General features: G+C 33.8%; 1 protein-coding gene across 4 annotated transcripts in view; it reads right to left on the reverse strand.

The window, feature by feature from the left end:
* Positions 1-12,831, reverse strand: part of LIPI (lipase I) — a 115,997-nt gene extending 103,166 nt beyond the window's left edge. The window contains exon 1 of one of the 4 annotated variants that reach the window (XM_031665663.1): positions 12,736-12,831. In XM_031665663.1, coding sequence (XP_031521523.1) covers positions 12,736-12,781 — 46 coding nt within the window. In that variant the 5' untranslated portion in view covers positions 12,782-12,831. Of the gene's footprint in view, positions 1-8,680; positions 8,824-12,735 lie in introns of those variants that run through there. The other 3 variants (XM_031665664.1, XM_031665665.1, XM_031665666.1) reach the window with 3 other exon arrangements.
* Between the last annotated feature and the right edge of the window lie 3,888 nt (positions 12,832-16,719).

Consider the following 16,719-nt stretch of genomic DNA (forward strand, 5'->3'; position numbering starts at 1 on the left):
TTTATGGTTGTTATATACCATAAGAAGTATGATGCACCTATTTTTTTTTTTTCCAAAACTCATTAGGCCTGGTGCAGTGGCTCACATCTGTAATTCCAGAACTCCGAGAGGTCAAGGCAGGAGGATTGCTGGAGGCTAGGAGTTCAAGACCAGTCTAAGCAAGGTAGTAAGACGATGTCTCTACAAAAAAAAAAAAAAAAAAAGTGAAAAATAAACCAGGTCTGGTAGTACACACCTGTGGTCCTACCTACTCAGGAGGCTGAGGTAGGAGGATTGCCTGAACCCAGAATATCAAGGCTCAGTGAGCCATGGTAGCACCACTGCACTCCAGCCTGGGCAACAGAAGAAGAACCTATCTCAGCATCAACAACAAAAAATAATCAAAGTACATTTAAATGTGTGTACATTTTATTGTATTTATACTCAACATCAATAAAATTAATTTTTAGAAACTTAAAGATCCAAAACTTTTTCAAATAATAGAAAAATATAAAGTTCAACAAATAATTCTTAAAAGCTAGAATAATCCTAATGTCAAACATAAAGATAGGACAAATACACACACACACACACACACACACACACCCCAGATAAATTAGATATGTCATTCCGACCCATACAACAATCTAAAGGCAAAATTCCCAAATCACAAAAATACAGAGCATAAGAACAAAAAATTAATTTATACTATTTTAAATATAAGTTAGAAGTATAACTTAATAAAATAACAGAATGCTTTTTTATTTTATGCCAATTGGAATAATCATACTAATGATAAAACACTAGTGCATATTTCCATTAAAATTAAGAAAGTATAAAAAGTGTCTGCTATCACACTATGTATTATTTTTTAATATTCTAATGTAGCATTACGATTTGAAAAGTAGGAAGCTAAATATCATGATAAAATGTTGCGGGTGCTGACAGACAAAATAGCCAATATAGATGATAATGTAACTGACTGGCTAGAACTGAAAAACACACTACTTGTGATTGAATTTCAGAATGCAATCACAGGTATTAACAGCAGAATAGACCAAGCAAAGGAAAGAATCTCAGGGCTAGAAGACTGCCTTTCTGAAATAAGACAGACAAGAGTAGAGAAAAAAGAATGAAAAGGAAGAATCTCAGAGAAATATGGGATCATGTAAAGATACCAAATAAATCTATGACTCATTGGTGTACCTGAAAGAGATGGGGAGAATAGAACAAAATTGGAAAATATATTTTAGGATATCATCCAGAAGAATTTCCCCAACCTACCTAGAGAGGCCAACATTCAAATTCAGGAAATGCAAAGAACCCCAGTAAGATACTTTAAAAGAAGATCATCCCCAAGACACATAATCATCAGATTCTACAAGGTTGAAGTGAAAGAAAAATGTTAAAGGCAGCAAGAGAGAAAAACCAGGTCATCTACAAAGGGGAGCCATCAGACTAACAGAAGACCTTTCAGCGGAAACCCTACAAGCCAGAAGAGATTGGGAGCCAATATTCAAGATTCTTAAAGAAAAGAAATTCCAGGCTAGAATTTCGTATCTGGGCAAACTAAGCTTCATAAGCAAAAGAGATATAAGATCTTTTTCAGACAAGCAAATGCTGAGGGAATTTGTTACCACCAGACCTGCCTTACAAGAGCTCTGGAATAAAGCACTAGATAGGGAAAGGAAAGATCACTACTAGTCATTACAAAAATATACTGAAGTACACAGACTGCTGACACTATAAAGCAACCACATAAACAAGTCTGCAAAGTAACGAGCTAATATCATGATGACAGGATCGAATCCACATATATCCATACTAACCTTACATGTCAATGGGTTAAATGCCTCAATTAAAAGACACAGGGTGGCAAACTGGATAAAGTGCCAAGACCCATTTGTATGCTGTCTTCAAAAAACCCATCTCACATACAGTGACAAACATGGGCTCAAAAAAAAAGGGGTGGAGAAGAATCTACCAAGCAAATATAAAACAGAAAAAAAACCAGGGGTTGCAATTCTAGTTTCTGACAAAACAGATTTTAAATCAACAAAGATCAAAAAAGACAAAGACATTACATAATCATAGAGGGTTCCATTCAACAAGAAAATCTACCTGCCCTAAATATGTATGTACCCAACACAGGAGCACCCACCCAGGTTTGTAAAGCATGCTCTTTCTCAGAGACCTTCCAAGGGACTTAGAATCCCACACAATAATAATGGGGACTTCAACAATCCACTGACAATATGAGATACATTACTGAGACAGAAAATTAATAAAGATATCCAGTACCAGAACTCAGCACTGGATCAAATGGACCTGATAGCTCCACATAAAACAATAGAATATACATTTTTCTCAAGGCCACATGGCAAATACTCTAAAATCAGACACACAATTGAAAGTAAAACACTCCTCAGCAAAGCAAAAGAAATGAAATCATAACAAAAAGTCTCTCATACCACAGTGTAATCAAATTAGAAATTAAGACTAAGAGATTCACTCAAAATGATATAATTACATGAAATAGAATAACCTACTCCTAAGTGAATCCTGGGTAAAATTAACGTTTCGAGAAATTATTTGAAACTAATGAGAAAAAAGATGCAACATACCAGAATCTTTGGGATACAGCTAGGGCAGTGATAAGAGAGAAATTGATAACACTAAATGACCACATCAAAAAGTTAGAAAGATCTCAAGTTAACAATCTAACATCACAACTAAAATAACTAGGGAACCACGAGCAAACAAATTACAAACTAGCAGAAGACAACAAATAACCAAAATCAGAGCTGAACTGAAGGAGACTGAGAAATGAAATACTATTCAAGAGATCAATGAATCAAGGAGATGGTTTTCTGGAAAAAATTAATACAATAAATAGCCTGCTGGCTAGACTAATAAAGAAGAAAAGAAGAGTCACATAAACAGAATCAGTAACAATAAGGGTGATATTACTACTTAACCCACAGAAACACAATCATCAGAGAATATTATAGACACTTCTATGCATTTTAACCAGAAAATCTAAAAGAAATTGATAAATTCCTGGACAAATACATGCTCCCAAGACAGACGTCAGGAAGAACTGGTATCCCTGAACATACCAATGATGAGCTCTGAAATTTAGGAAGTAATAAACAGCCTACCAACCAAAAAAAGAAAAAAACCTGGGAAAAGCCTGGGACCAGATGCATTCACAGATGAATTCTACTAGATGTACAAAGAAGAGCTGGTACCATTCCTACTGAAACTATTCCTGAAAAAATGAGGAGGAGGGACTCCTCCCTAACTCATTCTATGAGGCCATCATCATCCTGATACCAAAATCTGGCAGAGATTTAACAACAACACAAAAAACTTCAGGCCAATATCCTTGATGAGTATCAATGCAAAAATCCTCAACAAATACTGGCAAACCGAATCCAGCAGCACATCAACAAGCTTATCCACCATGATCAAGTAGGCTTCATCCCTGGGATGCAAGGTTGGTTCAACATACACAAATCAATAAATGTGACTCATCACATAAACAGAACTAAAGACAAAAACCACATGATTATCTCAATAGATGCAGAAAAGGCCTTCAATAAAATTCAACATTGCTCCATGCTAAAAACTCTCAATAAACTATGTATTGAAGGAACATGCCTCAAGATAATAAGAGCCATATATGACAAACCCATAGCCAACATCATACTAAATGGATAAAAGCTGAAAGCATTCCCCTTGAAAACAGCCAAGAAAAGGATACCCTTTCTCACCATTCCTATTCAACATAGTATTGGAAGTCCTGACCCAGGCAATCAGGCAAGATTTGAAAGAAATAAAAGGCATCTAAATAGGGAGAGAGGAAGTCGAACTACTGCTGTTTGCAGACAACATGATCCTATCTCTAGAAAACCGTATAGTCTCTGCCCAAATGCCTCTTAAATTGATAAAGAAGAACTTCAGCAAAGTCTCAGGATACATAATCAATATGCAAAAATCACTAGTATTCCTATACACCAACAAAGTCAAGCCTTGAGCCAAATCAGGAATTAACTCTCATTCACAATTGCCACAAAAAGAATAAAATACCTAGGAATACACCTAACTAGGGTAGTGAAAGATCTCTACTAGGAAAACAACAAAACACTGCTCAGATAAATCAGAGATGACACACACAAAAAATAGAGAAACATACCATGCTTATGGATAGAAAGAATCAGTATCATTAAAATGATAATACTGCCTAAAGCAATTTATAGATTCAATGCTATTACTATTAAACTACCATTGAGATTACTCACAGAACAAGAAAAAAATTATTTTAATATTCACATGGAACCAAAAAAGGGCCCAAATAGCCAAGGCAATCCTAAGCACAAAGAACAAAGCTGGAGGCATCACACTACCTGACTTCAAACTATACTACAGGGCTACAGTAACCAAAACAGCATGATCCTAGTACAAAAACAGACACATAAACCAATGGAACAGAGTAGAGAACCCAGACATAATGCTGCACACCTACAACTATCTGATCTTCAACAAACCTGCCAAAAACGATGGGAAAGGATTCCCTATTGAATAAGTGGTGCTGGGATAACTGATTAGCCTTATAAAGAAGATTGAAACTGGACTCCTTCCTTACATCATATACAAAAATTAACTGAAGTGGGATTAAAAACATAAAATGTAAAACCCAACACTACAAAAACCCTGAAAGACAACTCAGGCAATGCCATTCAGAACACAGACACAGGCTAAGATTTAATGACAAAAACACCAAAGGCAACTGCAACTAAAACAAAAATTAACAAGTGGGATCTAATTAAACTAAAGAGCTTCTGCACAGCAAAAGTAACTATCAACAGACTAAACAACCTACAGAATGGGAGAAAATTTCTGCAAACTATGCATCTGACAAAGGTCTAATATCCAGAATCTATAAGGAACTTAAACAAATTTACAAGAATAAAAACTAACAACTCCATTAAAAAGTGGGCAAATGACATGAGCACTTTTCAAAAGAAGACATACATGTGGCTAACAATTACATGAAAAAAAAAAAACTCAGCATCGCTGATGAGTAGATAAATGTCAATCAAAACCAAATGAGATATCATCTCACACCATTCAGAATGGCTGTTAAAAAGTCAAAAAATAACAGACACTGACAAGGTTGTGGAGAAAAAGGAACACTTACATGCTATCAGTGGGAACATAAATTAGTTCAACCATTGTGGAAGACAGTGTGGCAATTCCTCAAAGAGCTAAAAAACAGAACAACTATTCAGCTTAGCAATCCGATTACTGGGTATATACCCAAAGGGATATAAATCATTCTATTAAAAAAACACATGTTCACTGCAGCACGATTCACAGTTGCAAAGACATTGAATCAACCTAAACGCCCATCAGTGATAGACTGGATAAAGAAAATGTGGTACACATACACCATGGAATACTATGCAGCCTTAAAAATGAATGAGATCATAGCCTTCGCAGGGACATGAATGGAGCTAAAGGCCATTATCCTTAGCAAATTAACACAGAAACAGAAAACCAAATGCCACATGTTCTCACTTTTAAGTGGGGGCTAAACGCTGAGATCACATGGACACATGGGGGAGAACAACACACACTGGGCCCTGTTCATGGGGGTTAGGGGGAGCGACAGCACCAGGAAGAATAGCTAATGGATGCTAGGCTTAATACGTGCAGTGGTATAAATAAATGTAGTATTTAATTCAAAATTTTTCAGTTATATGATATAATAAATTCCTATTTTTTGAAGGGTGAGTGGGTTTAAACTGGTTTAAACTAGGTTCCTATGATTTGCAAATTAACTAGTTTTTTTAAAAAAAAAGATGTGGAAAGATTGGGGAGGAGAGAGAGAAAAGAAGGAAAAGAAAACAGAAAGAAGAGGAAAAGAGAAAAAAGGAAAAAATGAAAAAAGAAATTTTTAAAAATACAGTACTGAAATACATCATGATTGAATATAAGCATTAATATCATGAAGTAAGTTCTGCTCAAATTAATGTATATGTGCAGTGCAATTCTAAAATAACGTCTCAATACTATAAGGAGAGGCAGAAAGTGTATAAGAAAAATAAATGATATTTTGAAGATAATAGGACCATGATTAAAATTATGTTTACATAATAAACAAATTAAAAAGAGGCCTGTGAAACAGAACCAAAAATTGATAGACAGTTTAATGAAATAGAATGGGGACACCCAGAAATATACCATTTTAGCTAAAATAATTATGGCAATTAAAAGCAGTCAAAGGTGATGGATTTTTAAATAAAAAATGTTAGGATAATTATTTGATTCTAGTTATATTAAAGTATTCCATGTAAAAGTAAAATTATACAAGCTAGACAAAGGATACAGTTAATATATATATGATATCAGATTGAAGAATAATTTTTCAGCATAAAAACAAAGGAAGAAACCATGAAGCCAATAGGTTTCATAGCACATACATTTAAAACATCTGTACATAAAGAAACACTATAAACTACACAAAAGACAAAAAATGAACTATGGAAGTGTTTTCAATATAAAGTAGGAAAGGAACTAATATATATATACAAAACTGTAAATGAGAAAAAAGAAAAAGAATACCAGGTGAGGGATATAAACTGACATTTTCTAAAAATGTTCAGAGAGCTCATAAATGTATTAACATAAGCTTAGTCTCCTTAAAAAATCAATAAATTTTAATTAAAGTAAAATTACCATATCATTTTTACCTTTATACTCATTGACTACTAACATCAATGTATATCGCAACATTTCAATACAGAATATTTAGGATTCAATTAAATCCATGGAAATTAGAGACTGGAAAAATAAATTATCATGTATTTCTAAGATGGGGACTATACAGCATTTAAGAAATTGTTTCTGAAAACTAAAGATAACATCAGAAAACATGTATTATGTAAAATGAAATACAATAAGAAGATAATGAAAACCATACACACTAACCATATGAATATCTATTTCTATATATACAGCCCATATTTATATAATACTCATTTCATCCATGATATAGCATATATATAATATACTGTAAACACATGCATATATTTGTACACACACACCCCCCCACACACATACATATTTATTGGGTAAGATATTAACCAACACAAATGTAGTTTGCAGTGATGCTGATTAAATTGTGTTCTCTATCTGTATTTCTCTGCGTGATTTCTATTGTCTCTATTTTAATATTTTTTAGTTTTCTATATCTAAAATATTCATTTCTTAGTTTTTTAATGAGAGAAAATAGATTTAATAGACTTCAGTTAATTAAAAATAAAAATTGCCGGCCGGGCGCGGTGGCTCAAGCCTGTAATCCCAGCACTTTGGGAGGCCGAGGCGGGTGGATCATGAGGTCAGGAGATCGAGACTATCCTGGCTAACATGGTGAAACCCCGTCTCTACTAAAAATACAAAAAACTAGCTGGGCGTGGTGGCGGGCGCCTGTAGTCCCAGCTACTTGGGAGGCTGAGGCGGGAGAATGGCGTGAACCCGGGAGGCGGAGCTTGCAGTGAGCCGAGATCAGGCCACTGCACTCCAGCCTGGGAGACACAGCGAGACTCCATCTCAAAAAAAAAATAAAAATAAAAATAAAAATAAAAATTGCAAAATGAATGGTATCAGCAAAAAACTGAATATATCTAAAACAGAAAGATTAGTATTAATTTTTGTACCTGTTTGAAAAATTAACAAATTGAGGATCTGAGAAATAGACTAAGTAACTCTATTGTGATTCAAAATTCACTAGCAGGTACATAATATAGTACTTTATTTCCAAAGATGTAGGAAGATAATGACTCTAGCAGTAACCTCAACGGAGAGGTAAGCTGAGAAGTAATACTGAAAATCTTGTTAGGTTTCAAATTATAGAAGCAGCAAAAATGTTAAAAATACCAAAGACACATGGGGAAGTTATAAATAGTCATTGTAGGTTGTCCAGCATTCTCTCTGAAACATATTTCCATTACAGTTACAATGCCTGTGAAATTGAGAGCAAGGAGATTAAAACAGACAGTCCAGAGGCAGGCATAGTGCCCTGCACGTGAACAGCTGACTCAAGTACCTCTAGCCTCTCTCAAAAATCTCTTGTGACTCTGAGCAAGTTATTTTACCTCTCATCTCTGAGCCTCAGTTTTCTCATGTTTAAATGGAAGGAGTTGAAAGAAATGATCTCCTGTTACTGCAACATTCTTTGATTTCAAATGCTTTTTCACGCTGGGCAAGCTGCTGAGACAAGTTTGTCTTGCAATTTTCAGTGTTTTCATTATTGATTTTATGGTGTATAAAGAATTTAGTTTGTAATCAAAATGAACAAAAAAACCACTAGTTTTGCTGACTCAAGTCAAGAACAGAGAGCCTTAAAACTTAGTCATAAAAAGCTACAATCCCTATACATCTTAGAAAGATTTAACCCTTTTTTTCTGATAATCTAAACCCCCATTCTCATCCCAAAATTCCTACATGAAAACCTCCTTCCTTCTCTTTCCTCATTTCTGGAAAAACATGGATTTGTGAACAACAACAATATTAACCATATGATAATAGTTTATATTTAGCTATCACTTCATGGCAAGTCCAGTGTTGTTTTATATTTCCTATTCTTTTCTTCATTTTATATATGAAGAAAGTGAAGTTAAAAGAGATTAAATGATCTCAGGCATACAACTAGAAGCCACAGGACATTTCTGGGTGACAACTGAAAAGCATGAGCACTATATTTTTGGCACAAGTTATTATGTAAACATTTGAGTAACATAAATAAGACCCTATCAGAAGTTCACTAGCTCTCTGTTTATTCATCTGTAATAAGAAGGAAGACCCTTTTGGGCCAGCAGAATTCGAAGCACGAAACAATTGACCCACTTGATGCTACAAAGACAGTGGCTTCTATGGCCATAGAGCCAGTTAAGACACAACACTGTAGGTAAAACGTTAAAATCCCTGAACGCTAGTGGCAGAAAGCAAAATAAAAGGCAAATATATCATTAATTATGTAGTCATGAACCAATCAAAAACACACATTTAAAAAGAATGCAAAATTATAGTTAGATAGGAGAAATAAGTTCTAGTGTTCTACATCACGTAGAATGACTATAGTTAACAATTATATATAGTTTCAAACAGCTAGGAGGATACTGAGTGTTCCCAGCACAAAGAAATAACTGTGTGAGATATCAATACACTAATTACTTGGATATGATCTCTATGCATTATATCTATCAAAATATTACTATGTACTCTAGAAATAATAGGCACAATTATGTTGATTAATTTTTAATGAAAAAACAAGATATTCAGTCAGCAACTCATTTATGCAAATGTTAGGAAAGCTGTTGAAAATGAATCGGACTACACAAGCAAAATAAAGTAGGGTGTCTAACAAGTCTTTATACCAGGAATTCTCAAGAATGATTTTAAAAACGGATGTAAAAAAAAAAAATGACTGGGAACAGCAGAATTTTCAGAATGTAATTTCCTGGGGCCATCCCCAGAAATTCTGATTTGGTAGATATATTGGTACTCTTTAAGTGGGTAACCCAGAGAATTCTCATATGGTAGTTCATGAACCACACATGGAGAAGTCTTATATCTGGAAATTATCTAAAAGAATTAAAGAGAAAATGAACATGGAAGAAAACACAGTGGATTATTCTAACCTAATTTATATTGCTTTCTACGTGACCAAATCAACATTCATATTACCTTCTTCGAGCTTCACGATAGAGTGAGATAGTATTACAGGTATTAACTGCATTTAGAAATGAGGAAACAGGTTCATAGAGGTTAAGTGACTTGGCACAAGATAACATGCCACCAGGACATGAAACTGGGTCTTTTAGTTCCAAATTTCATGTTCTTTCACATGATCCTTGTTTAAAGAGATTGTGGTACAATAAATTAAAATTCCTTGAGGGCATCTGATTTTAGTAAGTCAAGAAAAATTAACCACAGATCATACCAGAAAAATACTGACACAATTTAGAGAAAAATAATGATTTTGTTGAGGCAGTCAGCTCAGGATCCCATGGGTTCTAGAAAGATTACTGCCCTACAAACAGGCTTCTAAGGTTCTATAACTTCCTTATAGAAGGTGGTCTGCGTACCCATGGGCATCACCTGAGAGCTTAGTAGAATTGCTAATCTTGGGCTTCACCTCCAGCCTATGGATAAGAATTTGCATTTTTACCACATACTCCAAGTTGTGTGACTTTACAAAAATAACTCCATTTTATTCTGCATTTCACTTTCCTCGACTGCGAAATGAGAAACCTGAATTAATCTGTCTTTAACATCTCTTTCAAAGCACACAGGAGTGGGAAACTATGTCCTGTGGTCAGGTCTGGTTGACAAGCTAAGAATGTGTTTTACATGTTTAAATGGTTGGGAGAAAATAAAAATTATAATATTTGGTGACATGAAAGTTACAACAAATTCAAATGTGAGTGTCCATAAATAAAGTTGTATTAGCACACATGCACATTTACTTGTTTATGCATTATCTACTGCTGCTTTCTTGCTTTGGTGACAAAGCTGAGTAGATGCAAAAGAGATTGTATGGCCCACAAAACCTAAAATATTTACTATCTGGTCATTTACAAAAATATTTCCTGGACAGCTCCGTGGCTCACGCCTATAATCCCAGCACTTTGGGAGGCTGAGACGGGCAGATCACTTGAGACCAAGAGTTGGAGACCAGCCTGGGTAATATAGTGAAATGCTGTCTCTCCAAAAATTACAAAATTAGCAGGCGTGGTGGTGTGTGCCTGTAGCCCTAGCTACCCTGGAGGCTGAAGCCAGAGGATTGCTTGAAACTAGGAGGTCGAGGCTGTAGTGAGCCATGACCTTCACACTATACTCCAGCCTGGGTGACAGAATGAGACCCCGTCCAAAGAAAAAAAGAATTTCTGACCCTTGCAATATAATAATAGCAACAACAAAAATTTCAATGTAAATAGTTACAATAAGTTGGCAACTGTACTAAGAATAAATATGCATATATGCCTATAATTTGAATATGTAGATACACAGATGTACTGTATATTTATATAAAGTTTTTTTTTTTTTTTTTTTTTTGAGACGGAGTCTCGCTCTGTCGCCCAGGCTGGAGTGCAGTGGCCGGATCTCAGCTCACTGCAAGCTCCGCCTCCCGGGTTCACGCCATTCTCCATTTCATTTCATTCTACTTACAATTTTTAAAAACCCCTGACTAATTTGCTCTTTGGAATGTCATTTCTTTATTAAAGGCAGATGTAATCAATGGTTTTCATGTTGAGAAACAGGAAACATGCCCTCCTGGAGGTATATATCAGAATCTCTAGTGGAGAAGAAAGGAGCATGTGTAATAAAGAACACACACTTGTATGAAATAAACTACTGAAAATCAACAAAATTTTTTAATGAAGTAGAGATTCAAGGAAAAGGAGAGAAAGCATAGAGTCTACATGGGGTAAAAATGAATTTGAGGATCAGTAAACTTTTTAAATCGCTTATTTTCTATTTACTACTGTTAATATCTAAAAGTTCTACTATTGTATTTTAATCATCATCATACAAGAATTAGCAGACAGAAACATACAAAGCAATTATGTTTGAATTTTCCCAACTGAAAATGTAGGCAACTGACTAAATACTAATCAGAACAATAATATCAGAAAGTCTGCCAAGTAAGTTTTTAATGTAAACTATGATATTAAAATGTTTATAACTGTATTAAAAATGACACATAAGATTAGGGGCCTAGACTTCAAATTTCTCTGGCTTTCAACTTAAGATGCCACTATTATACATTATAATAACATAAAATCCCTATCAAGAAACTTCAGAGTAATAATATAAATTATAAACTGCATATCAGTATTATTTAGATTCTATATTTAAATATAAAATTCAAATATTTCCAGAATTTATGGTTATCTCAAATAGCCAATTAAAAACATAAGAAATAACGTTAATTTCTAGTTAATTTTTAAAGTTATTCAAGTATGCATTAACAAATTTCAAATAAATTTAAAACATAAAGGAAATAATCTGCTCTCATAAAACCCCTATGGAAAACTATTCATCTTCAATTTTAAATTTGTCACTGTTATTACCATAAAGCAGAACAAATTATCAAGTTGAACAAGTAATTCTACTTTATCATAAAGTAGAAAATGAGTCTTAATATTGATAAACTTTATTACTATACACCAATAAACCAGAATAAAGTTCTACCTTATTACCATAAAACAGCTTTGTTTTTTGTCATACTGAATGAGAGCAAAAGTTGTAGTATATGTTTATTTTGTTTTGCAATCAATAATTTATCCAAGTAAGAATTTTCTTCAAAAGTAGAGCTAGTGAAACAAATAAAATTGAAACAAGATATTTAAGGCATAATTTTAAATACCGAATTAATTTCTCCATTACCGAATTTTTTTTCTCTTGAGTATTTCTATTTAGTCTCTAGTTACATCTTTTTTTTAAAAAAAGGTTTTCTAGTTACTAATTATCTGGCAAGTAAATAAAATGCAAAATGTCAACTTATTAAACAAACACATGCACACACACACAGAAGTTTTCTTGATAGTAATGTTTGTTATAATTAGTACCAATAATCATAGCATATTTTTATCCCATTATATCATAACATTCTTTATCCCAGAATATAGACCACACTATTTTATATGCAATTTTTAAAGATAAATCAAATTATTAATATCTTACCAGACTTTACCCAGCACATCAAACAAAGAAAAATATATACTCTCATTTGGAATCTGAGAAAAGCAAAAGCAGCACTCAATTCACCAAAAAGGAAATTCCGTAACTCACTGAGGTTTCTTTTTGGTAGGATCGTCACAGGCTGGCAGGTTCTACTGTAAAAGTTCACTGATTTTTGCTCCTCCCTCTTGGTTGAAAAGGTGAGGTAGTTTGTTTTCTCCCATTTTAGCTTGTGGTTGTGGGAAGGATTTTTAAGTCACAGGCTCTGTAATAAGTCACAAACAAACCTTCAGCTACACAAGTTGAATTTAAGGGAATGATAAATCTAATTACATCTTTCTGTATCCTTTTAACCTCAGGATTTCAGAAGCGGTCAGGAAAAATATGCAAATGTGATGTTAGAAAATGCTAGAAATGGAAAGAGTCAGAAAAAGTTGTGGTTTATATTCACTTTGATTACAAACTAAGATATCTTTATATACCATAAATCAGTAATGAAATCCATATCCACCAAGCTCTGTCAAGTATAAAATATGAGCTTTTCATATTTATGTTATTTTACATCCCCAAAGCAGAAGCTATTTTAAAATTCAAAATTTTGGCTCATCACTTGAGGCTAAAAGGTGAAAATTATATTAAAAAAAGTCTTTAATATGATGACCATTTTAAAATTAGCGTGCATTTTCTTTTTACGTGTTTACATAATTATCTTCTTTTCTTACCAGCAGTGGACTTTTAGTAAGCAAGAAAAATTGGGAGTTGTTCTAAGTACGTAAATTACAAGTTTAAAAATTAAATTCATTTTTCAAAAATTCAAGTTTCTCTAAAGCTCCAAAAGCACAGTAAGAACAGAAGTGTTTTTTATATGTCATAAATCTGCATAAACTAATCTGAGGTCTGGGGAAGTATTTGAGAAAATTCACAAACAAAATGAGGTATTAGTTTAAAAAAAATCACGAAAATTTAACTGCTGAGGAAATTCCATCATTTAAAAATTTCCATTTTTAAAACAATACCACCACTACAATTTGTTTGGAGACCAAAACTAATCTAGGTCCTTCCACAGCGCTTAGCTGTACGAGTTGCACCTCTCTAACAAAGATGTAAATAAGCCACATCATTTCAGAATATGGGAAGAAAGATAATGTGTCGTACCTCCTAAAACAAATTTTTCCTAACAAGTTTTACTTAATAAATTAAAATACAAATCTTTCCTCCGTCACTTATAATTTCCTTTTTATTTTGTGCTTTTGACGCAGCATTATGAGTCTTGCACATTTACTTTCATCTTTACAATTCTAAAGAGTTCATACTGAAAAATACTGGCATATCAGGCAGTATAATACAGAGTTTCAAAATTTAAAATTATGCTTCTTCATTATCATGTATTTTACATACTGCTAATATGAGAAAGATGAGGTTATTAACGTTTATTGCCTTAAACAGTAAAATATTAGGGGATGACAAAGTTACAAAATTCCAATAGTTTAGTAAGACATAAATCTATTTAAGCACTTGTTTAGTCCTCCTTGGATATAAAAAATGATTGTAAGTAGCTTACATACACACTCACAATAAACATTAACTCAAAGGGGATGTTCATGATGATGATGTGATGATGACGATGAAGATTTAAAATTTATTGAGTCCTATGCACCAGGCGTTCTTCAAGCACTTTACAAGTAAGTTAATTAGTGTTTATTGAGATGGAAAATCACCGTTTATCACAATATATTTTGTCACAACCTTTTATTAATTTGTCAGTGTGTCGAAATGTTTAACAGTCTTACCCTTTGATTCAGCAATTAAGCATCAAAGATACTTCCTACAGAAATCCAAGACACTTTCCTACAGACACATCCAAGGTCCTTATATGTGGCAAATGGCCCACATGTGCACAAATATATGAGCAAAGACGTTCATCTCACCATTCCAATAACAGTCAAAAAATGAAAGCAATATAAAATCTAACAATGAGAGATTAGTCTAATTAGGTATCTACTATGGATTAAAACTAATGATACAGATAGATCAGTATTTATTGGTGTAAAAGGCCTCATTACAGTTTTAGAGGGCAGAGGGCAAGCTGAAAAACAGTATTATACAGCGTGGTTTATTTTCCTAAAGTGTGATATATATTTCAAAGTCTGGAAGGTTTTCCTCTGAAATAGTTATCTCTGCATGATAAATCTGTCAGTATTTTTACTTTATTTCCTTAAGTTTTAAAAATATTTATTTACAATAAACATCTAATACATGTAAAACAATTTAAAAACTGTATTTACTTGACAAAAAGATGGTTAGGAAAAAATCAGAATAAAGACAAAATAAGGGTTTAAAAAAGTGAAGACAAAAGTGAGTTCAATTTAAAAAAGCATCCAATAAAATCCCTTAATAGTAATTGGCCAACTTCCTTCCCTCCCTCCCTCCCTCCCTTCCATTTCAGTTGTTCATTCATTTGTTCATTCAGTTGTTCCATTTCAGTTGTTCATTCATTTATGCTTTTATTAAGTACCTATTGATTTCCAGGCACAGACTTTGTTGTTGGGGATACAAAGTAAAGACGTTCATTTATTTAATCTTAATTATTTCAACAGCTATTTATTATACACCCACAGGTGTATCAGAGATCGTCCTAGGTACTGAGGAATATTTATACTAGCTCCTGGTGAGAAGGACATGACAGAAGTGTACCTAGGGAACTATGGAACCACACAAGTGGAGTGGCCAGCTAATTTGGAAGGCAGAGTTCAGAGAAGCATTGCAGGACATGTTGCCTGGGCTTAACTACAAGAGAGAGTAAGAGTTGACTGGGCAAGGCCGGGCACGGTGGCTCACGCCTGTAATCCCAGCACTTTGGGAGGCCAAGGCAGGTAGATAACCTGAGGTCAGGAGTTTGAGACCAGTCTGGCCAACATGGTGAAACCCTGTCTCCACTAAAAATACAAAAATTAGCTGGACATGGTGGCACACACCTGTCTGTAATTACAGCTACTTGGAGGCTGAGGCAGGAGAATCACTTGAACCTGGGAGGCAGAGGTTGCAGTGAGCTGAGATTGCGGCATTGCACTCCAGCCTGAGCGACAAGAGCAAAACTCCATCTCAAAATAAAAGAAAAAAAAAAAGAGTTGGCTGGGCAAAAGAAGATAAAGAAGCTCTAATTATACATATATAGACATACAGAGGTATACATGTACATATACATATATTTTCATTTATTATATGTTTATTCAGTTAGGGACATCAGACATCCTGATATAAATGAAGAAAGGCTAGCTCTTTATAGAGTGTTACATGTATTTAACCCATTAAAACCTGATATATGACTAACGGTCCAGTAAATACTGAAAGTGAAGTGAATTATTTTTAACCTACTACTAGATTTATTACCATGCATGCATTCAATATGAGTTAAGAAACACAGTATGCTTACATTAGAAAAATGATATATTGAGATCATATTCTGAAAAAATTGCTAACTACAGGAGCTGACTTTCAGAGTTCATAATATTAACTAAGTACTCTAGAATTATAAGCACTATAAACTTATGTACAGCTAGAAGAGGATATTAGAACACCAAAATTATGCACATTTGTAGACAAATAAGGATGCAAATTTCAATAGAACAATATAATATGAACATTAATTACAAGTGTAGTTAGAGGTTTGTAGCATACACACTCATATACATGCAGTGGTTTAAAGTGAAACCTGAAGATACAGCTCCCATATAAGAAATGTCTGAGGTGAATTTAAGGAAGAAATCTGTTGGTTTGATAAGATTTATGAAGCAAATGAATACTAACAAATCGAGAGGTCTACACATAACAGAGACTTGCAAGTATCCATTTATTTGATCAACATACATTTATTTGCCTACAATATGAGTGTTTCCTTAACTCCTTCTTACTGTACCACAACTATACTGATGATAAGCAAAGAAAAAGGAAAAAAAAATGGAGACAGGACTTATATCAGTTGAAGGT

The sequence above is a fragment of the Papio anubis genome, chromosome 4 (assembly GCF_008728515.1).
Source record: "Papio anubis isolate 15944 chromosome 4, Panubis1.0, whole genome shotgun sequence".
NCBI lineage: Eukaryota > Metazoa > Chordata > Mammalia > Primates > Cercopithecidae > Papio > Papio anubis.